General features: G+C 40.7%; 1 protein-coding gene across 1 annotated transcript in view; it reads right to left on the reverse strand.

The window, feature by feature from the left end:
- The window catches only part of Wdr11 (WD repeat domain 11), a 43,904-nt gene that overhangs the window by 12,182 nt on the left and 8,195 nt on the right, over positions 1–23,527 (reverse strand). The window contains exons 5-16 of the mRNA XM_052197318.1: positions 21,549–21,735; positions 19,524–19,689; positions 18,987–19,101; positions 17,950–18,145; positions 17,545–17,648; positions 14,070–14,246; positions 13,079–13,163; positions 7,845–7,951; positions 5,240–5,315; positions 4,469–4,577; positions 2,926–3,050; positions 2,463–2,610 (exon numbers count right to left, since the gene is read on the reverse strand). Coding sequence (XP_052053278.1) covers positions 2,463–2,610; positions 2,926–3,050; positions 4,469–4,577; positions 5,240–5,315; positions 7,845–7,951; positions 13,079–13,163; positions 14,070–14,246; positions 17,545–17,648; positions 17,950–18,145; positions 18,987–19,101; positions 19,524–19,689; positions 21,549–21,735 — 1,595 coding nt within the window. The remainder of the gene's footprint in view (positions 1–2,462; positions 2,611–2,925; positions 3,051–4,468; positions 4,578–5,239; positions 5,316–7,844; positions 7,952–13,078; positions 13,164–14,069; positions 14,247–17,544; positions 17,649–17,949; positions 18,146–18,986; positions 19,102–19,523; positions 19,690–21,548; positions 21,736–23,527) is intronic.

The raw sequence follows: 23,527 nt of genomic DNA on the forward strand, positions 1-23,527 counted from the left end.
TAACCTTCCTGTGTCTTGAGCCTACTGTTGGTGGAGGCAGGTGCTGGTAGAAATCCATAAAGCTAAAGCCTGGAAAGCCATCTTTGCCACACTATAAACACAGTTCGTGTTAGCATTAGATACTGTCTACTCACTGCTTCTCCACTCATGAAAAGAAACCTTGCTTTATAGTTACAGAACAATAAAAATATTCAAGAGGGTCTCTACTGTTAGGTCAAGATCATGCCAATGGTTGACAAAATGACCAATTACCTTTCTAAATATTATATAATCCTCTAAATATTACATAATCCTGGTACTATTCCCAAAACTAAACAAACAAACAAACCCCACCAGAATTAAAAATCAATATTGCAATGAACTTAACAATAACAACACAAAAACTTAAAGTATATGAGATTCTGTGCAATGCTCTCAGATCTTATTTCCATTTTTCTAAAATTTGAATGGGATGTTTAAGATAAATTTACCTTAAGTTTACTTTGTCTTGAATACTTCCACATTTTCAATCTTAATTTCCTTTTCACATTTAAAATGAGAACATTATGTTAAATTAATCTACAAATCAGTGTTGCTGTGTTAATTCAATTGCATGGACATGCAGATGCCCTTGTGTAGGGCGCTAAGTGGAGTGGGAGCCATGTGGGCATGGTGGGGCTCTCTCTGCTGTGCTCTCTCTCTCTCCTCTGTGGTGCTCCATGCTCACCACTGCGGCTGCTGTGCTGCCCGAATGCCAGGCAGAATGCATAAACAGCAGACAGTCACTGTCTCACTCTTTCCATTTCCAGGATGAAGACAGCCACCGAGGATCACACATACACACAGTTTAAAATGTGCTGAGCTTTCTCTCTCCTTTTGCCATTTTATATACTTCATAGTTTGGGGGCTAACTTCCAGAGTGCAAATTTCAGCTCAAAATCAATATTTAGAATCTTGCATTTGAAAGAACAATAAAGAAAATGCTGGACCAAAAGAAACAAAACCCCTTTTTCTACATACTATATTACATTCACTGGAAAAATGTCAGTTTCAGAAGGAATAACAAACCAAAACCAATTCTCACAGAGTATATAGACGTCAAACCCTTCCCTAATCATAAGCCATTCCACGGGAGGCAGCATGCTTGCTAACAGTCATTTCTTCAAAGACTTGCATTCATTTGAAACAAGGACTCTCATCTATTCAAAGGCCTCGGTAGCCACTTCCCACAATTACATAGGACTGATCCAGGACCAACAGCAGACTGCAAACATGACAGGACATCACTTCTGAAACTAGGCCATATGCCTTGGCTCTCCAAACTCACTCACTTGAGAAGAACTCGAGTGCCAAGATGGGAGGTGACACAAGAAGTACTTGAAGACACTTTGACTTCCACTACCCACAGCTTTAACTTTAAGAAGCCACATGATAGCACCACCTTGGCGTGGATAAACATGATGGCCAGTTTTTGTGTAAATGCAGAAGGCCATCTGGGAAGAGGGAACCTCAGCTGAGAACATGGCTCCAGCAGACTAGCCTGGGGTGAATTTTCCTTATTGATACAGTATGTCCCAACTCATTGTGGGCAGTGCCATCTCTGGCCAGGTGGCCCTGGGTGTGCAAAAACACCACGGGTAGAGCAAGTCATAGTGAGCAAGCTAGTAAGCAGCATTCCTTCACAGCCTCTGCTTCAGCTCTTTTCCTGACTTCCCTTAGTGGTAACCCTGAGTGTGACTTGAGAGGTGCAGGGTGACAGAAGCCCTCTCTTCCCACAGCTACAGCCACAGCATTTATCACATAGCAGCAGAGACCCTCACGGAGATCATCTCTCTGCCCCATTTAACTTTAAATGACCTCGACTAGTCAAGATCCTTACTGAGACACTTGAAATGAGATTTGGCTTTCTACTAGGACATCTATTCTTTGATGAAAATCTTAAATATGCATCCTTTGAAATCCTTTTTAATGTCTCCATTTAATCTATACTAGTTAACGGTTTATTAATTAATCTATTAAGAGAAATCTGTAAGCTGTATGCTGATGTCAATTATTAACTATAATTGATTCCACAAGGCCAAAAAGAGGTACCTACAAATGAATAATATTAATACCACTACACTTACAATCTAATTATAATTATTTCAAACTAACCAATGGAAATGTACAGAATAGAAACAGGGTAGTCGCAATGATTCAACCATGAACCTTCCTGTCCCTCCCTGTTCTCAGTTTCATAAGCAACCTGCGATAATTCCTGTGGACTGCCATTGTGGTAAGATGGAACAGTACGTGGTCTATGATCACAGTGGCTACGTTACTTTGCAGTATATGAACTTGGTATGGACTAAGTTCAGTCTGCAGTGACTTCTCCTTGAATAGTAACATTTATTTTATTAGGTTTAACTATGTCTTCACAGGATATGGATGAATAAGATCCTGGTCACACTCATGACACAGATATACTGGAGGATGACACTCACATCTGGTGGAATCCGAGCACTGTCTTTCACAGAATTTCCTTCGACAGTGAGATGGTAAACTTGGCCATCGTTGTCAGTAAACACAAAATGCTCCCGAGCAGAGATGTTCTGACTGAGTTCAGACTTACTTTCTGCCTCCTGTAATAAACTTAAGGTAGAAAAAAAAAGATAATTTTCCCCCTAGAGTGACACCCATTACTACCCACTGTATAGGTGCATTTACAGGAGGTCCAAGAGCATTTAAACACCTCTTGAGTGTTCCCAGAGTTCCCAGAACATTTTCTGTGAAGGTGACTGTCTCTATCCATATCAGTGTTTGTGTTTCAGCTAAAGGTGCTGACTCGATCACACTCATGGCCACTGACAGGTTAGCAGTACTTTGTTTCGCTTTAATTATCTGAGTCTGCCAGGTTCTCTGCCAGGACATGAGCAGTACAAAGGCTCACTGATAGGGACCTAGTACCTGATCACAGATGATTCAACAGCGCCCAGCTCTGCATCCGAGACCACAGTCTGGCGGGCCATGGCCTCCCGGGTGGCAAGCTGCTTCTTTCTCAGGCTCTTCAGGTTGTGAGATGGTGACCACTCCTGCACAGCAGACAGACATGCCAGGTTCCTTTCCATCAAAGCCTGCTTAAAGCAGCTGGGCACAGCTACTTATGATCAGCACACAACTGGTTTTCAAGCAAGGACATGGTTTTCTAGCAACCTTCTAGAAGTAGGTGTTCATGCTTTCTGAATCCATGTGGTCCTGCGCACTCCCAACCATGCAGGATTAGAGAATCAAGCTCGTCCATCAGGCCCGTTCTCAGGCACAGGTGCTCACAGCTGCTCACTTCATGATTATTCTCATGCCTCTGCCTAGTCTGATCCAATACTGCCTCATGTAATCGTTCCTTTTTAAGGTTTACTTCATATGTGTGTGTGTGTGTTTTACTTGTATATGCCTGTGCACCATATGCATGAGTTGGACTGAGTTGTGAGGTACCTCATGGGTGCTAGAAATTTAATCCCAGTCCTCTGGAAAATCAGTTAGTACTTTTTTCTTTTAAAGATTTATTTATTTCATGTATGTGGGTACACTGTCGCTGCCTTCAGACACACCAGAAGAGGGCATTAGATCCCATTACAGATGGTTGTGAGCCACCATGTGGTTGCTGGGAATTGAACTCAGGCCCTCTGGAAGAACAGTCAATGCTCTTAACCGCTCGCTGAGCCATATTTCCGCCCCCAAGTTAGTACTTTTTAACTGCTAAGCTACGTCTCCAGCCTTTCATATAAAAGCTATAGCATGTAGCTACTGCACACGTGGATATTTCTAAGACAGTCTTCCTTTCTTCTGCTGTCTAGCTTAGGGTGCATGAAATGTGCTGTCCTCCTTCTACCTTTGCAGTGCTGGGATGTCAGGACAAGGTCAATTCTCATATGCACTGGAATATAATTTAGATAAATAGCACTGTGTTACATATCATCCTGTTTCTTATTCTTTTTTATTTTCCCTCATTAAAGTTGAATAACTTTTGTCTACAAGGTCAAAGGAGACTAGTGAGTGGTCCAAGGGAAAAGGGAAGGGGGTGTGCTTAACATACAATGATACTTGTATGTCAGCTTAAAAAACAAAAGGTGAGACTGTTTCCTTATGGTCTGACTCTTCTGTTTGATTTGCACATTGACTATATTGTGTATTTGGAGCCCATATACCCACAGGTCTGTCTGAACTCTTTCAGGTGTTCATCCATTTCTTCTTTTGTCAACTGGACACTGGTTTTATTTCTATGACTTTTTAAAATTAGTAATACCAGATTTCAAGACCAACTTTATATCATTTTACTTCTAGAATGATTAAAGTCCACCTTCTTTCATAAATATATTTACGTTCCTCAAGACAACCAAACCACACATTTTAACAAGAAAAGACATAACAGGAATGATATTAATTCAAGCTGTGGAAAGTAGTCACCACACAGATCAGTACTCAAGAGGATGGGCTCATGGGCGTGACTTACCAATGCAGTTATAGCAGGGAAGCTTTTAGACATTTCTCTAAGAAGAGTGCAAGTTCTAATATCCCATAATTCCAAGGGCTTATCTTTGAAAACAACTGCCAAATACTGTCTAAAAGAAACAACAAAAAATAAATCTATCAAAAAGATTTCTTTTTATAATAACAAAAATCGTCATGATTAGTTAATAAGCTGAGAGGGTGGTACTCAGACAGCAGTCCCATGCCTAGACAGTTAAACTAACACTCAGACCCCATTACAAGTCACGTTCCAAGTTACATTAAATATGAATCACTGAGGAGCCGAGAGGGCAGGGATGAATTTACAGTGGGCTAAGGGTAAGATTAGCACTGACTGGTCCACAGTAATGGGAAACATCACTGAGACAGACTTGGATGCAGTTTTAGTAAAAATGACCAGAAACAAACTATAATACAGGAAACTGCCAATGAAAGGCATTTTCAAAGAGCCTACAACAGAGATGTAGATAGGGCTGAGTTCAGATGTTAGAGGTCTCAGCACCCCTTAAGCAGAACAGGTCTGGGGATGCGGGACTCCTCAGTATGCACTGTCTAGAGGGGAACCATGAAGAGCACAGAGCATCTCCAGGCTGCCTCATTGATGGTCACACTGCTCTTTGGTTTGGCCACACGTAATTATTTGCTGTCACTAACAGATTTCAAGAATATTGAGCATACTCCTACTTTCATAACAGTTAAAAATCAGCTGTGAGATGCCTGAGATACAACCGTAGATGGTACAGTTGACACTTACTTTAAATGAGACACTTTGATCATTTCAATGGGTGACTCGTCATTGCCCCGGTCTCCACGAAAAGCAGTGCTCCTCCCTTAATTGAACAATGAGAGGTGAACAGCAAGCACAGCATAAAAGAACAAGAAGCCCTACCACCTGATGCCGCCAGCCACGCCTTCTCACGCCTGGTCCCAGTTCTTTGCTTCAAAGCCAGTTACAATAATTAAATTTGAAATAGTGTTAAAATATGAAAAGGAAACAAAAACATATTACTCATATTCAAATATATATTTTATAAAAAGGTATTTTAATGTTACACAGTTTCTTTAATTCTGTAATTCAATTTTAGAAACTTAAGAGATACTGTTGTCTAAAACTTTAGAGCATCTATGACCTGACATTGATTCTCTATGCATTTAAAATCATAGAAGACACACCCATGTTTTCAAGTACTGATTAGTTGAGAGAAAAAAAAACTTGAAAAGAATATTGATGATTTCTGTCCTATGTGCAAAGTATTAAATGAAATATCTGAGTACATTACTACCAAAAATTCTTTCTGAGTGAAATTTGGGAGTTATAACTATATGCTATATTACTTAAGTGCCAAAAAAAGAAGATTCCATAAATAAAATTTACCTTTCATTGTAACAAATATATTTTAATATCTTCTTGTGAGATTTTTGTTTACACTGAATTAAAGTAACAGTTGAAAAATAACTAAACACACTTGCACACCCTGCTACTGCAGGCAACAAGTGCAATCTATGCTCCAAAAAATGGGCCTTTCTAGAATCTGCTAGTTCACTAACCTCTAGGGTAGGGTTTTCAACCTGTGGGTCAGGACTCCTTGGGAGAGGGGGTGCTGACAATAACGACCTTTTCACAGGAAAACACAGATATTTACGTTATGATTCATAACAGTAGCAAATTATAATTATGAGATAGCAATGAACTAATGTTACGGCTGGGGGGTCACACGACATGAAGAACTGTATTAAAGGGTTGCAGTACTGGGAAGGTTGAGAACCACTGGGCTACAGCTTCCAGCTACAAAAACCTACAAGCTGAGTGCTCAGTTTTCTCTTTAGGAAAACAGCAACTGTTGATTATAGACAAGAGAAATCTGTAAGAAAATATTCTAAATGAAACAACAGTCCTGCTGAAGAAAACAAATGTGAATTTTTAAAACAAGTGAAAACTAACTATAGTCTTGCTCTAACTCTGGGACATGACATTGCTTGAGAGAAAGTCAGAGCGAATATGCTAGCAAGGCTGGAACCCAGGAGCCTTCAGTCCCTGTGCAAGTCACGTTCTGGTATTAGAGCAACACTGGAATGAGGGCATGGCTGATTCTTTAAGTTGACACCAACTATATACTGAAAACCACCAAACACTTGTCACTCCTACACATTATTACAATTTATACTGTAATATATTGGTTTTACTGTTGTTTTCTTGTTTGGTTGGCTGGGGTTTTGTTTGGTTTTGTTGTGTTTTGTTTGAGATAGGCTCTCACTACATAGTTCTGGCTAGTCTGGAACGCAATGAGATCCCGCCACCATGCTCAGCTATGGTATTATTTTGCAGAGACTCACATATTTGAAGTCATTGTCTTTAAAATTGTTATGCTATTATAAAGTTCTTCATTCCTGAAATTCATTAGGTTCTACGTTGTAAATAATCCGAAATGAGTTACTTTAGAAAATGCTTTCTTTTCTATTACATTTAGTCATTTATTGAATCTGTGATTTTGTGAGTGTGTACACAGATGTCAGAAAAATACCTGTGGGGGTCAGTTCTCTTCCTTTACCACTTGGGTTACCTGCTGAACCATCTCCCAGACTAAGAACCCTATATTTCCCCTTTTCAATTGTGAGGCAGGGCTCATGTGTCCTAGGCTGGCCTTGAACTTGTTATGACTGAGTATGATGCATCTTCTTCCTCCTGAGTGCTGGGATCACTCGGTTTGTGTGGTGCTGGCACCAGAATTCAGGGCTTCCACATGGCTAAGGCAAGCACTGTATGAATGAAGCTACATTCCTAGCTGTGGAATGTTTTCTACTGCAAAGACTTCATATGTTCCCTAATTCAATCAGCCTGTAACCATCAAAAGTTTTAGATCTGAGCATTTAAAACTCATCACTAACCTATGCAGTTTTTGAAGGCTTCCTACAATGGTCCAAATTCTAAGCAGAGGACCTAAAATCTGCAACTACAGAGGAAGCTTAAAAATGATCTTTTAGAGAGCCAGTGAAGCAGCTCAGTGGCACAGTTGCTTGCATGGACTTCAGTCCCAGGAGCCGACATGGCTAAAGGAAAGGCCTGGCTCCCAGGAGTTGTCCTCTGACCTCCACATGACTGCTGTTGGACCCCACCTTTTGTCGTGCATCTGTGAGGTCAGCTAATGGATTTCTATTTACCTTGTGCTACACTAGTGGTGTGTACACAGAAACAATGCTGTGGCTTTTCTAGGGCAATTGTTACAGAACTAGAAAAAGTAAACAAGATGTAACAGCACACACCAAGGCCAAAGAAAATGCTCTGAGGACATTTTATGCAAGCAGTGTCTCTCATCAGCATGATACACCACCCCAACCTTTCAGGAAGGTGAGACACAGACCTGTTGGGAGATCAACCAGCTGAAGTTCATTTCTCACTAACCCCATGTTGTTTGGGGTCGAAGCAGCAAAAGAAAGGAAACTGGTCAAGCTTGTCCATTCAATACCCCTAGAAAGCAAATACATTTTAGTTTTGTATTCTTTTCTCACTTGAAAAAATTATTTGAAAAATTTGGATTTTCCTAAGGCCTCATTTATTACATAATGTAACTTAAAATATTATTCTTACCCTTTCAGGCCATACTCTGACATATGTGAAATTTGTTCTAATTAAAATTTTATACCCAAGTATAATGACAAGATAGTTATCAGAATCCATACCATTGTTAAAATGGATACTAAAATCTAGCTAGGGAAAAACACTTCAGAGCAATTTTTAAGAACCTAACTGCTTAAAGCAAGCAGCACAGGAACATTCAGAGATGAATCCTTAAAGTGATTGCTAGGGATGTTATCAAAATCCCCAGCTGCAAAACTAGAGCAAAATTTGGTGGAGCAAAGCTTTCAGATGGAAGAGACAGAAACTCCAAATGTTGCATCACACAAAGATTAAAACATGGGCTCAGTGAAGGCCACCCTACAGGACAGCATGGATGCCTGTCCACATGAGGCTGGCAAGAGACGGACTAGCAGTGGTGACACATTCCTTCCATGTAGTCAAGCTGGGTCCCTTTCAGTTGTCCACCAGTGCCACAGGCCGGCTCTTTGAATTCGGATGGCAGAGCCTTGGGCTGCTTTCACAATACAACAGCAGATGTGAGCAGCTGTGAGAAGCTTCAGGATCTAAATTCTTAAGCCTCAAAACTTTATTATTGATCCATTATGAAAAACGTTTATTGCCCTCTGATCTACAACAATATTACTGCAATAACAAAGATTTGCATGAGCTTCATCTTATTTCTATCTTGCTTTTTCCCAAGCAGTCTAATCAACTTCTGTGTCATGTCAGCGCCTGTCTGCAGCTTTCAAGGCTATCAGACACATGCCAAATCCAAGTTCACTGCTCTGTCTTCAGAACTTTACCTGCAGTCATTTATTTTCTTTTAGAGGTATTCTTGCTCTGTATTCCACTTCAGTGTGTACTCAAGCACACTATGAAGCCCATGGTATGAAGCTCCTGCCTCAGTCTCCCAACCGTGGGATTACCAGGGTAAGGCAACACAGTCAACATTCATCTGCTACGTTAACTACAAGCATTTTCCTGCTTGGTTCCTGGGTACCCTCATACTTGTCTTTTTGTAGAAGGTCAACATAATCAACAGAGAGCCAAAGGTAGCAATAGCTGCGGTAGTTAGGATTAGAACCATTTCAAAGCAAAGCTGTACTGAACACCCAGACCAATGGCTGCCTGGAATGAGCACACTTGGGAATTTCCATTCCTGGCTCAAGTTCTCCCTTCTTTCTCCAGGCACAGTGGGACAGACTGACTCTAGTATTTACCCTCTGCACCTCAGTCTCAGTAGTCACACAGAAACAGTACAGAGGGCATTGAGCAGGACTAGCCATCACCACACTCACGGTGAGCACAGTCAGGAACTAACTGAAGCCTGTTGTCTTCATCTGGCCTGTTTGAAATAAATACACCCACACTGATTATCATACAACGGGCCCAATCACTACAAAAGTTGTTTTTCCCTCTTCTCTCTCTTTTCTTCCCCTAGCAGGTAAATTCTCACAATTTCTAGAGTAAAAGGAAGAACTCACTGTATCTGATCTACTGTCTATAAGCCTGGTAGCGTCAAGCAGATTCTCTAAGACGATTTCCCAAGTCCTCCTGCTGGCAATATCAATTCACTAATTCATAATTACACTTGGTGTGGTGGTGTCAGTAGCTCTGGGAACTCATCCATTATTTTTAAAACGACTCCATTAAGTATCCAATACATTCATGTGAGTGGCTGTGTGAGATACTGTGATGAGACAGATGGCAGGATCAGACACCTGCCAAAGCCAAGTTCACTGCTCTGTCTTCAGAACTTTACCTGCAGTCATTTATTTCCATCTGGAGCTTATATTCTCTCAGAAAAGGAGCAGGATGCAAGTATAGTTTGCAATACCTACTACAAAAGAGATAGCAAAGAACTCAACAGAAACTGTGTGAGCTGCACACATTCTGACCTCAGGAACCAGCTCTGAAAACTGTGCCATTTGACCTAAGCCTGACCAACCATGTAACAGCAGCACAAGAGGCAATAGGCTGGCTGTGTGTGTTGCTGGAGATTAAACTCAGGGCCTCAAATATGCTAGATAAGAACTCTACCAATGACCTACTTACTCCCCCAATACCCTGAAGTGTCCTTTAAGGGAGGCACCATTATATCTTGCCTAGAATCTCTCTTCTGTTAAGCAGTGTGATGCAAATTCACGACATGTTTGCCCTGCTCACTAGAGGCCCCAGCCCAGGAGCTGGAGCAGACCCTGCTCACTAGAGGCCCAGCACAGGAGCTGGAGCAGACCCTGCTCACTAGAGGCACAGCCCAGGAGCTGGAGCAGACCCTGCTCACTAGAGGCACAGCCCAGGAGCTGGAGCAGACCCTGCTCACTAGAGGCACAGCCCAGGAGCTGGAGCAGACCCTGCTCACTAGAGGCACAGCCCAGGAGCTGGAGCAGACCCTGCTCACTAGAGGCACAGCCCAGGAGCTGGAGCAGACCCTGCTCACTAAAGGCCCAACTGCAGGGGCTGCTTATTTGTAATCTGGCAGTGTGAGCATGCTGCTTTTGAACAGAATACAGCAGTGGCTTATATCTTCTTAAATAAAGTAAGATCAAACCGATTTCAAAGTAGATTAGGTAAGGAAGGGGTTATCTATCTGTCAGAAGAAAAGAATTAAACCTGCTGTCAGACACAGCTGAGCTTCACATTGCCCCTGGGATTAGAGTACTGTTGCCCAGACTGAACTCTAATTCTAGACTTTTATCTGAAGGACTAAGAACAGCATCTCATCCCTGATCTAGGATTTCTCTCATCTTTTTTGGTAGAATCCCTAGCCTCGAAACAACTGTAATCTTAGAACTTATCATCAGATCGCTTCAGCCTCACAGGCTGAGTACACCAGCCAGGCGTCTATAGAACATACATCACAGAAGCTACTTCTCAAGACAAGAGGGAGCACACAGTTCTGCAAGGCTCTGATCCTATGTGTCCAGGTAAGCAAGAGAGGTCGTTTCACTTTCCACAAGTAATTCAATGTAGTCAAAGCAATATTGAGTCAATCCATGTCTATACAAACTACTGTTTATATGTTCTTCATAGTACCAGGATACGGTTTTAAACTCAACCCACCGGATAAAGACATAAACTAATGTTCTAAAAGAATCAACAATTTTACTTTGTAATTTCTGTATCTGCCACTGGGTTATAAGCACCAAAGCCTCCAATTATAGTTTTACAAAAAATATTCAATAGTGTCTGTGAAACATCCCTTGTAAAACATTGAAACATCATTTCCCTACACCCTTCCCACACACTGTCATCATTATACAGTAGTGCCTAGTAACATGTCTACCTACATATGATTTAAGTAATGAAGCAACTATCTAAAAGTTACCCTTAATTTGCATGTGAAAAATCAAGAATACATTAGGTTTATTGCTAATTGGTACAGAACTTTTTATAGCACATCTGTGAAATTTTCATAATGGTTTTAATTGTAATTCTAAACTGCATTAATCGAAACACAAAGACAGCAGGATTTTAGCATCCTCTTGGGTAACATCTTTGAGTATAAAATCAATTACCTTCAAAATGTCAACAAAGAGGAAAGTTTGTATGAAAAGTGGGACACCTGCATATGATCATTCCCAGGTCTGCTGTGAGTAGGCTATCCCTCAGAGTACGCAAGTTTCAGGACCACTAGGCCACAAATAATACCACAGTATGTGCAAGTATGTGTCATTATGCAGAACCTGACTCTGTGATAAACCAGTTACTGAGGTTCAGAATTTAGACACTAAAGTAAAGACAACATGCTTGATCTTCTGGAAGTTCATGTCAAATTCTTAGCATGATTCTTGACTCCATCAACATTTAATTTATTGCCATCATGTCTGTCCATGGACATTTTTCGCAGGAGATCATCGCTACAAGTACAGAGCTCAGGCTCTGATGTCTGAGAGGCCAGGAGTGAGTCCTGCCCACCTCTTCCTAGGCTTGCATTACTCAGTTTCTTCGTCTGTCCCTGGACCTACCCTTCAGGGTTGTGGTGGGGTCAGTGAAATGACTGACACAACATACCCACACAGAACATAATCTTCCGGATAGCAGTGCATGTTTCTGATTGGTTTGGCTATACACAAAAGATACAGGTAAAAGGAAATGGAGACAGAAAAGGAAGAGAATGAAGAGACAGAACAGCAGCAGCAGAGATCACTGGAAGTGCCAGGATGGTCAGCTGAGGCCCTGAGGCCAGCGATACAGTGCAGCTCCATCCCAAGTTCAATGTCTTGAAGAGATTACTATCTATGTAATGTATTTGCAGAGATGCTGGAGAGGAACAACACAAGGCAGTAAAAACCAGTCACCTAGGCTGTGCCATCGCAGTGGTCTTAAGACATTTCTATTATAATCACCTGCTGTAATACTCAAAGGTTAACCTTGCTCTATCTAGAAAACATTACACTGAAGCATGCTCACTAGATTCACTAAGGTCTTCAGTGTACACAAGACTAAATTACAAAATGTACAACACAGAGAACTGCTCTTGTCTTTTCAGTGGAAGATCATTAAAGCACTGGGCGCACTGCACATACATGTAACTTCTATAACGTATCACCAGGCAAAAAGGGAAACAGTTCTGCATTCAGCAAAATCAAGCTGTGGAGTATGTCTGAAGCAAATGCCAGAGGCTCTCTGCTCCTTGCCACATACTGCACTCACATACACACTGCATCTCAAAATCAAATAAACGCTTCTCAGTTTCTGTCTTGGTGATATTCAAACTCACAATTAAAAATGAGCAGTCCTGACAGATCTTAATCAAACTGAGAAATAAACTATATAAACCTGGCAACAGTGATTTCCAGTGAGAAAAGAGTTAGGAGAAATTCACAAAGCAGACAATGAGTGCTCACTCCTAATGAACCCTTAGCTAGATACGCATTTGTCACTCAAATGCCAGCAATCAGTTACCAGGGCACACACCAGTGCAGAACATCAATGCAGAGAGGCCTAGGAGACCCTGTGAATGGAATTCCCCTGGCATCCTGTTTATAATCTCAGTGTTGCAGCCATACTCACTTGACTTCACATGAGTGGACACTTAACTCCTTGTGCAGCAGACCACTGGTGAGGTGGTACACCAGGACAGAACCGTTACTTGTACCTTTCAAAATGATGGAAAAGACAATGCTAATTTATTAGGGGTGTTAATTCCAATCAAAGTGTTTTGTTAAATTTATCTTCTACAAAAGCATCCAAATTATATACTTAAAAACAAGTGACTAAAGAAGGAAAATCTGTTTCCATCCTTATCAGAATGGGGCTAATCTCATGTCCTCTGAAATCTTACCTAATTTCAGGGACATGTATCCTCAGGAACATATTACCTAACTTCACAGACATAAGATTTTAAAAGATAAATCAATATAGATAATAATTTAAACTTTTCTACATATGAAAGTTGGTATTTTTGAAACACAGAATGATTATTATAAAAGCAACTAGCCTAAGTGCTCTATGTTTTATCTGCTTAAATACATCATGACAATATATTATGATGTGAAACGTGACTCCTACAGTTGAAGAAGCTGTGGCTCAGACTTAGGTGAGCTGCTTAAGCCAACAATGCACCTGCATTTGTAAGCTACTGAATCTCTTTAAATTACAAGTAACAACAATCTAATTTTAGAGGTCAGATGAGAACACACTCACAAAGCACGGAGCATGTCACTGGGTCACTGGGTCACTGGTATGGTTAGTCAGCATTTCTGCTACCACTGCCCCAATCAACAGCTCACAGCCATTGCTATGCCTCAACCCTTTTCTGTCCTGGACAGTCTGATATTTGAGAAACTTGCTGACAGAGATAATCTCAAGTGCATGGGCTTAGCACAATTAAAACTAAGACAGGAAACAGGATAGAAAAGTATTTCAAGGAGATTATTTATACAATTTCCCTAACCCATTTCTTCTTTTAAAGCATCCCCAAAGAGAATAAAGAACTTTCTAGAAACCAGGAACCTAAGTATTTTATAAAATGAGTTTAACAAAAGAATAGGCTAGTACCCACCAACAGCAAGGAGTGGCTGATACATCTTAATGTTTTTTGTGGTCAGTGGGGGGCACATCCTGATGGCAAACTGAGGGGAAGGGAGTCCTGAGAGCAGTCCCGTGAGCAGGAATTTGAGGTGCACTTCCTGCAGAATGGAGCCTTTGGGGTGCTCTTCACCAGCAATTGCACTTTGCCCTGATAATAAAAAACATAAATGAATCTGCTGACCAGGTCTAGAAACAAAGTTGTGCGGTATTGCTCTAGGGCAGCAGTTCTCAACTTGTGGGTCACAACCACTTCGGGGGTCGAACAACCTTTCCCAAGGGTTGCTTAAGACCATCAGAAAGCACAGATATTTACATTATCATTCACAACAGTAGCAAATTTACAGCTATGAATTAGCAACTAAATAATTTTATGGTTGGCGGGTCACAACACAAGCACCTGTATTATAGGGTGGCAGGCACACAAGGAAGGTTGAGAACCACTGGGCTGGGCAGGCTCATAACAGCTCTAGAACTGCCGTAGATCTTAGGTCACATCAGTAACAACTCAAGGATTTACTTCAATAGATTCAGAACAGATTACTCCAGGGTCACGCTACTCAGAATTGAGGGACCTGTGTCTTCTGAGAAACATTGCTTCAGACAGAGCTCTGGGAGAAACTCACTGAGAAAAGGCTTCAGGAAGAGAGCAGAAGACCTGGCTTATCACACTGTCTACAGACTGACATGCTATAAGACATGGTCTCCTTAGTGCATTTCTGCAGGGCTACTTTTCAGCTAGAGGGACTGACTAAGATACATTAAGTTAATAAGAATAAAAAAAAAAACCCAAAGAACTCATGATTTCTAATAAGAAGCCTTAATATATCATCACAGCAACAAAATGTTCAAGACTTTATATGTAAGTATGTAAAATAACAAATGAACATATCAGTAAAAATATTTGTAACTTATAAATACCACTGTAGATATAATTTTTTGAGACTGCAGCCTGACTGACCTTGAACTTGCTGTGAGGCCCAGGATGACCTTAAACTGATTCTTTTGCCCCTACCTCTGGAATTTTACAAATTTGACAGTTCTGGTATTTACAGGCTTGACAATTAAGTATTAAATTGCATTACTGTATATGCATTGTTTATGCAAATTGAATAATGATTCCAATAAAATTCTAAACTAAGAAAATAGAAGTAAAATAACTATAATAAAATCAAGACATTCACTAAAATGCACTGGATTTGTCAAAAGTCCACAATAAAGGACATACATGTACACTGTGAGATTAAATTACTAAGAATGGGTGAGTATAATCCTTTGAAGCTATTGTGAAGTCTAGAGCAATTAGAGGGAAGAAACCATCAATTTATTCTAGTTAAACCAACCCTGGGATTGGTCAACAGGTGGAATGTTGTGAAAAGGGAGGTTTGACAGATGTTCCAGGATTAGCTTAGAGATGACTCCAGGGAACTGTCACATGTCTCAGGCATTTTCCCTAAGAGGCAGTTCACACAGTAGGGCAGCTTAGATCTCAATGAGCAGAAGCCCAGTAATCATAAGCCAGTCTCTGTATCTCACTGAATTGTTTTCCATTTTGGCCAAGCACATGGTGAGCTTCAAATTAAAAGTCTAATTAAAATGTTTTCAAGTGCAGAGAGATGGTTCAGTGGTTCAGAGCACTGGATGTTCTTCCAGAGACCTAGGTTCAATTTCTAGCATCTACCCAGCAACTCCCAACTGTCTGCAACTCCAGTTCCAGGATATTGGATGCCCTCAAGCAGACATACATATAAGCAAAATACCAATGCACATAAAATGGAAAATACAGATAAAGATAAATAAATCATTTAAAATAATTAAAAATGTTCAAGTGACAAATCTTTATTAACACTTAAATAACCTCTGTTGTCATGAACTGCTTGACAGTCTGTATCTTTGGTTTTAAACACTGTGATTGTATCACTCAGGCACATGAACAACATAAACTCGCCTGGGTCTGAGCCCCACACTACTGATCAGTTTTGCTCATTCTCATTCATAATTCTTTGTACTTTAATATTTTATATTAAAAACAGGCAAAAATCAATAAACTTGGAAAGTTGCTAATAATCAAGTAATTCTGCAAAACTCTTCAGTTTATCTAAACTTCCTTGTAGGGATTTGTCTAGCAGAATAAACAGAACTAAATGATGGTACAACTGAACAAAAAGCTACAACTGGATGAATTGTGATTCAAGTAAGGTCATCAGGGTCAGGTCTTCCCCAGACAACAGGGGACAAGACTGGAGACTACTGTTAAGTCCCTTCTTCAAAGCCAGGAAGACAGGGTTTACATGTGCTTCCCATCTGCTGCTGTGTGGTCAAGGGCACGTTTGCCAACCTCTCTGGGGCCCATTCTCTACAGAAATGGGGGGATATAACTACGCTGCAGGGCTGTAAGATGCATCATGTACTTGGCCCAGCACTAAGTGTAGTACTAAGCACAGTGTCAGCAGATTACTATGATCAGTGAGGTAATGTTCTTTGAAGTATGTTACCTAGCATTTAAACAAAACCACTCACTAGATAATATCCGTTCTCATTTATATTATGGAAAGATAACAATGCAGAAAATCCTTTATAAACCATGTTGGTAATTTTAAAATTAGATGTCAACATTGCTTGGTATATTATAGTCTTACAATTTCAAGTTTCATAACATTTGACAACGTTCTTCCTTTCATATCCTAGCTCCATAATCATGTAATGACTAGATATTTCATTTATAAATATCTGTTGAAACCAAGAATCTCCAAAAGAGAAAATGCTCAACAAAAAGATTCCTTTTCTCTAATATTGCTTAGCTAACTTATTCCTTCAGTGACTCTTCACAGCACATGGATAAAGCATAAGCCTGGGGATGCAGAACTGACTCACTATCCTATTCCTGTACAACTTGTGACCTACTAGAAGAAAGACAAACCGGCAGTTATAACACTGTGGGTCACTATATTAGAGACTATAAAAAAGAGCACGTAAGTGTTCTTCTTGGCTTAGACCAGGAACAACACTTGAGCTGGAGTTTGAATTACAAGTAGCAGAAAAAGAAGAGAGAGGCAAGTAATTAATGCCCAGCTGTGGGTCAGGGACCATGCAGGCCCTGGGAGGACAGATCATGCAGGCCCTGGGAGGACAGACCATGCAGCAGAGCCTCCCACCTGGAATTCAGGCACCCATGATCCTTTCTTGCAGTCTCTTTCATTTAGATCAGAATCTTTTAAAGATATAATTTTCTAAATCTAACAACTGCAGAGCCTAAGCAAGCCACATCAGATGGCTTCATGTTTAAATATTTTTGACTCTGGCAGTTTATTTAGGAAATGAAAACATTTTCACATTTTAGTTTTCCTTAAACTTTGACTTTATAATAATTGCCAAGTCAGTCACTCTATTAATTTTGCACTTCAAAAAGAATATCTAATGGGCAAACTAGAGGAGAGAAACAAGCTTACCTATCATATTGTCTAGGGAAAGGTCTGGGAGTTTATTTTGTAGCACTCCTCCAGGAATCCCACAGAAAGCCACTGGCGAGTATAAAGGTGACACACCGGAACTACTGCAATGATACAGTGGTCAGACGGTTACACGTATGTAAAGCTAGCTTTACACACCAGGCACTCAAACAGCAACCCCCGGCATGGCATTCTTTTATAGCAGTAGCTAATAATTTTGGCCACAAGCAACTGTAAGAATATAATCCCCTAGTGATTTAGTGCCTCTGTCCTTTAGAAACGCTTTGTTTAAAAAAAAAAAAAAAAAAAAAAAAAAAAAAGGCCCTCCACATTTTATATTATTCTGGTAATTAAAACAGAAAACATCAACCCCAGTCCGAACCATGACTGCATGCATCCCCTCACCTGTTCCGTGCATTCCGACTGCACACGGCAGACTTGAGTTCCCATATCATGACTCTGCCATCACTTACTATGAGGGCAGCTGCATTCTCATTAACAGGACAGCACACCATACTGAAGGGACGGACAGTTTTCGTCACCCTGATTGCATCACACTGGCTTCTCAAGTCATAGGTGAGCTCCTGAACAGGATCTAGATCTTAAGGGAAAACTGTCTCTTTCAGATGCCAGTGAGGAAGCACAGCAAAAAATACCACCTTTCTCAGTGTAAATGACCTCAGCCACAAGGACGGCATTTCGTCACTAGTACAAACTGCCCAAACTAGAGCCGTGTTTTACTATTGCTCATTTCTTCACACTGTAAAGAGAAGTCACGTAAGAGCTGTATGCCAGTACAATCTCTACCTTGTCTTTAAATTCCTGGCAGAATACTTTGAAGAACATCTGTGAATAGTGCACTGTAGACTAGAAGTGCAGAAGTCTGAAGACACCCAGGCTTTATAAAGTGTCTTCTGTCTATGTGTAGTATACCATTTCACAAAAGCATTACTATATTCCCCAAAAATATCTATCCAGCACTTGGGTGTCTTAGAGACTAACCAACCTCTGTCACTTCACAGTGAAAGCTATCACAGCGCAAAAGTCACAGTGTGCATGGTAAAGGAACAGCAGAAGACATATTCACAACAGGCTGTTTCTCTCCTGTATAAAGGAGGCACTGGCCAGGCGGTGGTGGCGCATGCCTTTAATCCCAGCACTCTGGGAGGCAGAGGCTGGCGAATTTCTGAGTTCGAGGCCAGCCTGGTCTACAGAGTGAGTTCCAGGACAGCCAGGGCTATATACAGAGAAACCCTGTCTTGAAAAAAAAACAAAAAACCAAAAATAGAAACAAAAAAGGAGGCACTGGGCGCTTGCACAATCCTATGTCACACATGTAATTATATTCTAACACTTCTCAAGACAAGGATGTCATCAACACAATTCCATGTGATGCTTTATAAGCATAAATACCATTAACTATCTGTGAAATGCGCTCCCACCTGGTTCATCATTGGATGCAGTGCAGATGCTGTTATAAGACCTCCGGACACGTAAGGTTATACAGCCATTTTCATGTAGGCAAAACAGGCCATCGCGCTGAGAGCATGGTATTACCTTTAAACAGAGACAGGTTGGTTTTTAAAACCTAACAGAGCATTAAATATGTACCATGAAACTCAAACTCATACTTAAATAAGATATTGACAACATAGGAGACAAAAACATATATGTATGTTCTCTAAACTTTAAAAGTGAACATTTTAGAAAACCATTTGCAAACCTAAAATTAACTTGATACCTATATAAGCTAAATTATTGTTTGGGTTTTTTGTGTTTATGTTAGATAGCCTTCCTAGATAACTTTGGCTGGGCTAGAACTCACTACATAGCCCAGACTGGCCTTGAATTGATGGTGACCTTTCTGTCTCAGCCTCCAAAGCATATACTATTTTGGCTCTTACCTAGGGTCAGGAAGGTTTCTAGGGAAGCCTGACCCATTAGTAACTGTGGGGCGTGTAGCTGACCCAAGGAGATACCTGCAGAAAGGGAACGCCCGCTCTCTCAATGGCAATCACACCGACAGTCTGATTCACTTCAAGGTCAAGGATTAAAATCTCCCGAGGGTAGAGCAACAGCATGTGATTCCTTTTTGAAGGCAGATAGGCTAACTGGAGGCAGTCATTGAGAGCTACAAATTCAGCACTGAGAAAAACAAAAGAACAGCACCAATGTCAGCATCAAGACCCAATAACACAAAAACTGTCAAGAATGCACAACTATTTCCTGAAATGACCAAAATGGATTAGCAGCCAAAACTCAGACCTCTGTTATTTTCAGAATCCAAATTATGACAAAAATACTGCATGGGCCGGGCACACAGAAGTGTTTGTAAATCTTTGTAGCAGATAAACAGCATAGCCTTCTGATTATGATGACATGGTGGCTACACTGCGCTCCCAAGACAGTTTTATTTTCCTTTTGCAATTAGAAGTACTAGACTGCTGGGAAACAGACTTGGAATTGAAATGTAAAACATTCAGGATAGCAAGCACCTCGGAACCAGGAGGCCTGGACCATCCATGTGGCCTGGGGCAGGTACCACCTCTACTGCGCCTCCATAGTTTAATGCCTCCTTAAACAAACCAAGACAGTTCATTCTCTTCCACTTTCTTCTATGCAAACATAACATAAAACCTTAACTCACTTCAAGGTCAAGGAAGGAACCAGTTTTATTTAAGCTTCTGAAGAGTCTCAAGACTCATTTTAGTATCTTTTATTAAACATTCAATATTCTGACAGAGTTACACTGAAAGTTTTGGAAGTTTACAACACAGTTAATGTGGGTGAGTAGAGAGGAATCTATATCGCTTTAACCTCCTAACTGCCAACCCAAGCTGTGTGAGCCTGAGTGACGTCGGGACCTGGTTTCTCCCTCTGTACAGAGAGAAGGGCACAGCCGCCCGGGACAGGAGAGACTCCACGGTAGGTGGATGTGAACTTTCAGTCCAGTTCAGCTAAGGGTCAGTGAAGCACTGCCAATGCTCAAGACCACGTGGCAGAGAACAGCAAGCAAGACAAAATTATGCAGTCTCTAGACTTTGCTTGTGACAAAGAATCCACAGAAATATAAAGTTCTATTAAACCACTTGAAAAGCAATCTTAAACCATCTCAGCATAGGGCTTGAGATAAATTCACCAGTAAAGTTAATTAGACTACAGCATAATATACAAAAAAACTATTTATCTACAAATTCAAAACATATTTATAGCTCAATCTTTTACATAAGTCTTTGACATATAAGTAAATTAATTATTCAGTCTAAGCAGAATAATCTTATCATATTAAATACTATTTTAAAACAAATACCAAGAAAATTTCCAAAGCTATAAAAATATATAAAATTGTAGTTCTAGCAAAAGCCCGCAATCTATGTGTAATGCATACAAATAGTTAATACATTTTTTTCTCAGGTGCAGTTTCTTCAGCAGTTCGGAATGTATGTGATGTGCAGCACTACACTAAGTGCTAGACGGACACACTGTGTCTGTTCATCTCTGGAATAAGCCATAAATACTTTAGAACCCTGACATACAGACTGGGATGGGAAACTCTGAACAAAGCTAAAGATCTGCTCAGTAAGAACCTCCACAGCACCCAGCTCTCAGCCAGGCTAGGCAGTGAGCGCCTTTACTTGCATACAAATGCTCATCTTCCTGACTGCGGAGAGGGCGCAGCACCTGAGTGAGGAAAGGTATCAAAGTGAGCAGCCCAGCTCCGCAGTCCTCACGTGCTCAGTGGCCATGACTTTAAAACCATCTCATAGTTTCCCAAGTTAAATCAGGAAGTGATAAATCTTAGTCTAACATCAGTGAGGAAGTTCAACACTAGCGGAGTGAAGAGGACATGGAATGCAGGGGAGGGGACGAAAAGGACTCCTCCTTCACTAAATCCAAAATTAGAAGAGGAGAAAAGGTGAGATCAAAGAGGAAGTTCATAAAACATCACTTTCAGAAGTGAGGAGGAAGTTGTGTGCTCTAGTCGGTCTTACCCTGGGACTCACCTAGGTTTCTCCTGCGTGATTAAAATCTTTACTTTATTAAGAGCCTTCTTGGCTCCCGTGGCTGCGGCCAGCTTGTTATGAGCTGGGCTGGAGTGTGGGCTAGAGATGTACACTTTTTTCCCAGGGCCAGAGGGAGGCTTGGATGGAGAGAAGTCGGAGATGAAAACGATGCCCTCGCTGGTGAGTACTACACAGAAGAGGCAGAAGAACTCTGATCAGAACTTAGCCAAGGAGCACACAGCTCCACTCTAACCCATGGAAGCGGGATAAGGAAGCTTTCAGTATGAGCTGCAATGCCATGTCCCCAACACAGTGGAATGCTGCCCCACAGAAGCAGATGGTCCACTACAATTCATCAGAAACCTCCAAGCTGAGCTTCTCAACTACATCTTATATTAAAAAACTGTTGCGAGATTATTGGCAAAGCAACAAAGACTGGTTATTTCCGAGAAAATTCTATGCATATACTTTCCTTCCCGTTATATCCTGTACTTTCAAAATCCAAGCATTTTTCAGAATGTACAATCCACATAGGAAAACTACCCGAATGTAAGAAACTGGGTATCACCATTATCTAGGCTCAAATATCTGATTTAATGATACTAAGTTATTATGACTGTTTTGAGCCACTCAGTCTAATAAGTATTTTTTCTTCTCAAACATCATCCTGAACCTTGAGATAAAAGTATTCTTTGTATCTGTATGTCTATACCTAATTTTACATACATATACAGATGCATACACATGCACACACATGTGCACTCACATATAAAACAGAATATCAGTGGAAGCTTCCTGTTCATGAAACACAAGTATTTCAGCACCATATTTATTGTCACAACATATGCACCAAATATCATCTACCCCACACACTGGCCAATCTTGGGTAGAAGGCAGGGAACAGAACCTGTATAAGACGCTGACATCAGTGAAGCTGCTGTAGGCACAGGGATCAAGCAATGTTATGACAAGTCTGGCACTTTAAGTGCAGTTTAAACATGAAACAGTAGAGCAGCTGACACTTGAAAAGTAGAGGAAATCTCAGCAATCAAGAGACCAAGGCACGGAGATCATGGATTTGAGGCCAATTTGGAGACCTTTCCACCAAAACATAATACACACATGTGCACAAACAGTGCCTCCAGTAGCCAAATCCAGAGAAACACTGCTAATACAGTAAACTCAGCCCAATCCATCTCCCTGTGGGTTCCAGAATTCATCTGCCAAAGTCTCACTGGTTTCCTTTGTTCATGTCATTGTCCCCTACTAACTATAATGAACTAGTCTCTGACTGTGTCCTACAGCCCTGAATTTGTCAGCAAACCAATAAGTGTGTGCGTACAAATATACACAGGCAGGCCTGAATGCAAATGTATTGACTTTTATTTTTATAGCCATGTTCTTCATTTAAACTTTTAATTTTCTTTCTTTTTCAACAAAGACACACTCACATATACTGCCTCTCTTAATAAATATTGTTAGATAAAATCAGAATTCTGAAACATTCAAATCCAGGGAAAACACTATAAACCACAGCCATTTCTCTGCCTCCTTTAAGCCTCTGATCATTACTAAAATAAGGCTTGCTCTGGCTGTTAATATAGCCTGAGTGCTCTTAGTCTCCATTCTTCCATCTCCCTCACTTGATTTCACCTTCTTAATATCACTGATCACCTTTTCAAGATGATGATGATGATGTGTGTGTATGCGTGTGTGTGTGTGTATGCATCACCTGAGTGCAGTTGCTGAATCCTACGAAGCTGGATTTGCAGGAGGTTCTGAGCCATCTGACATCGGTGCCAGGAACTGGGTTAGAATCCAGCCCCCACTTAACATCTCCTAAAACCCTAGAACTTATAAATTCATTCGTTCATAGCTTATAGTCTGACGACCTCTTACTAGAACATTAACTCCATGCAGTTGAGAAACTCCATTCTGATTCCCAGAATAGTAACACTATCTAAAGCAGTATCTGTTGA

This window comes from Apodemus sylvaticus, chromosome 1 (genome assembly GCF_947179515.1).
Source record: "Apodemus sylvaticus chromosome 1, mApoSyl1.1, whole genome shotgun sequence".
In the NCBI taxonomy this organism is placed as follows: Eukaryota; Metazoa; Chordata; class Mammalia; order Rodentia; family Muridae; genus Apodemus; species Apodemus sylvaticus.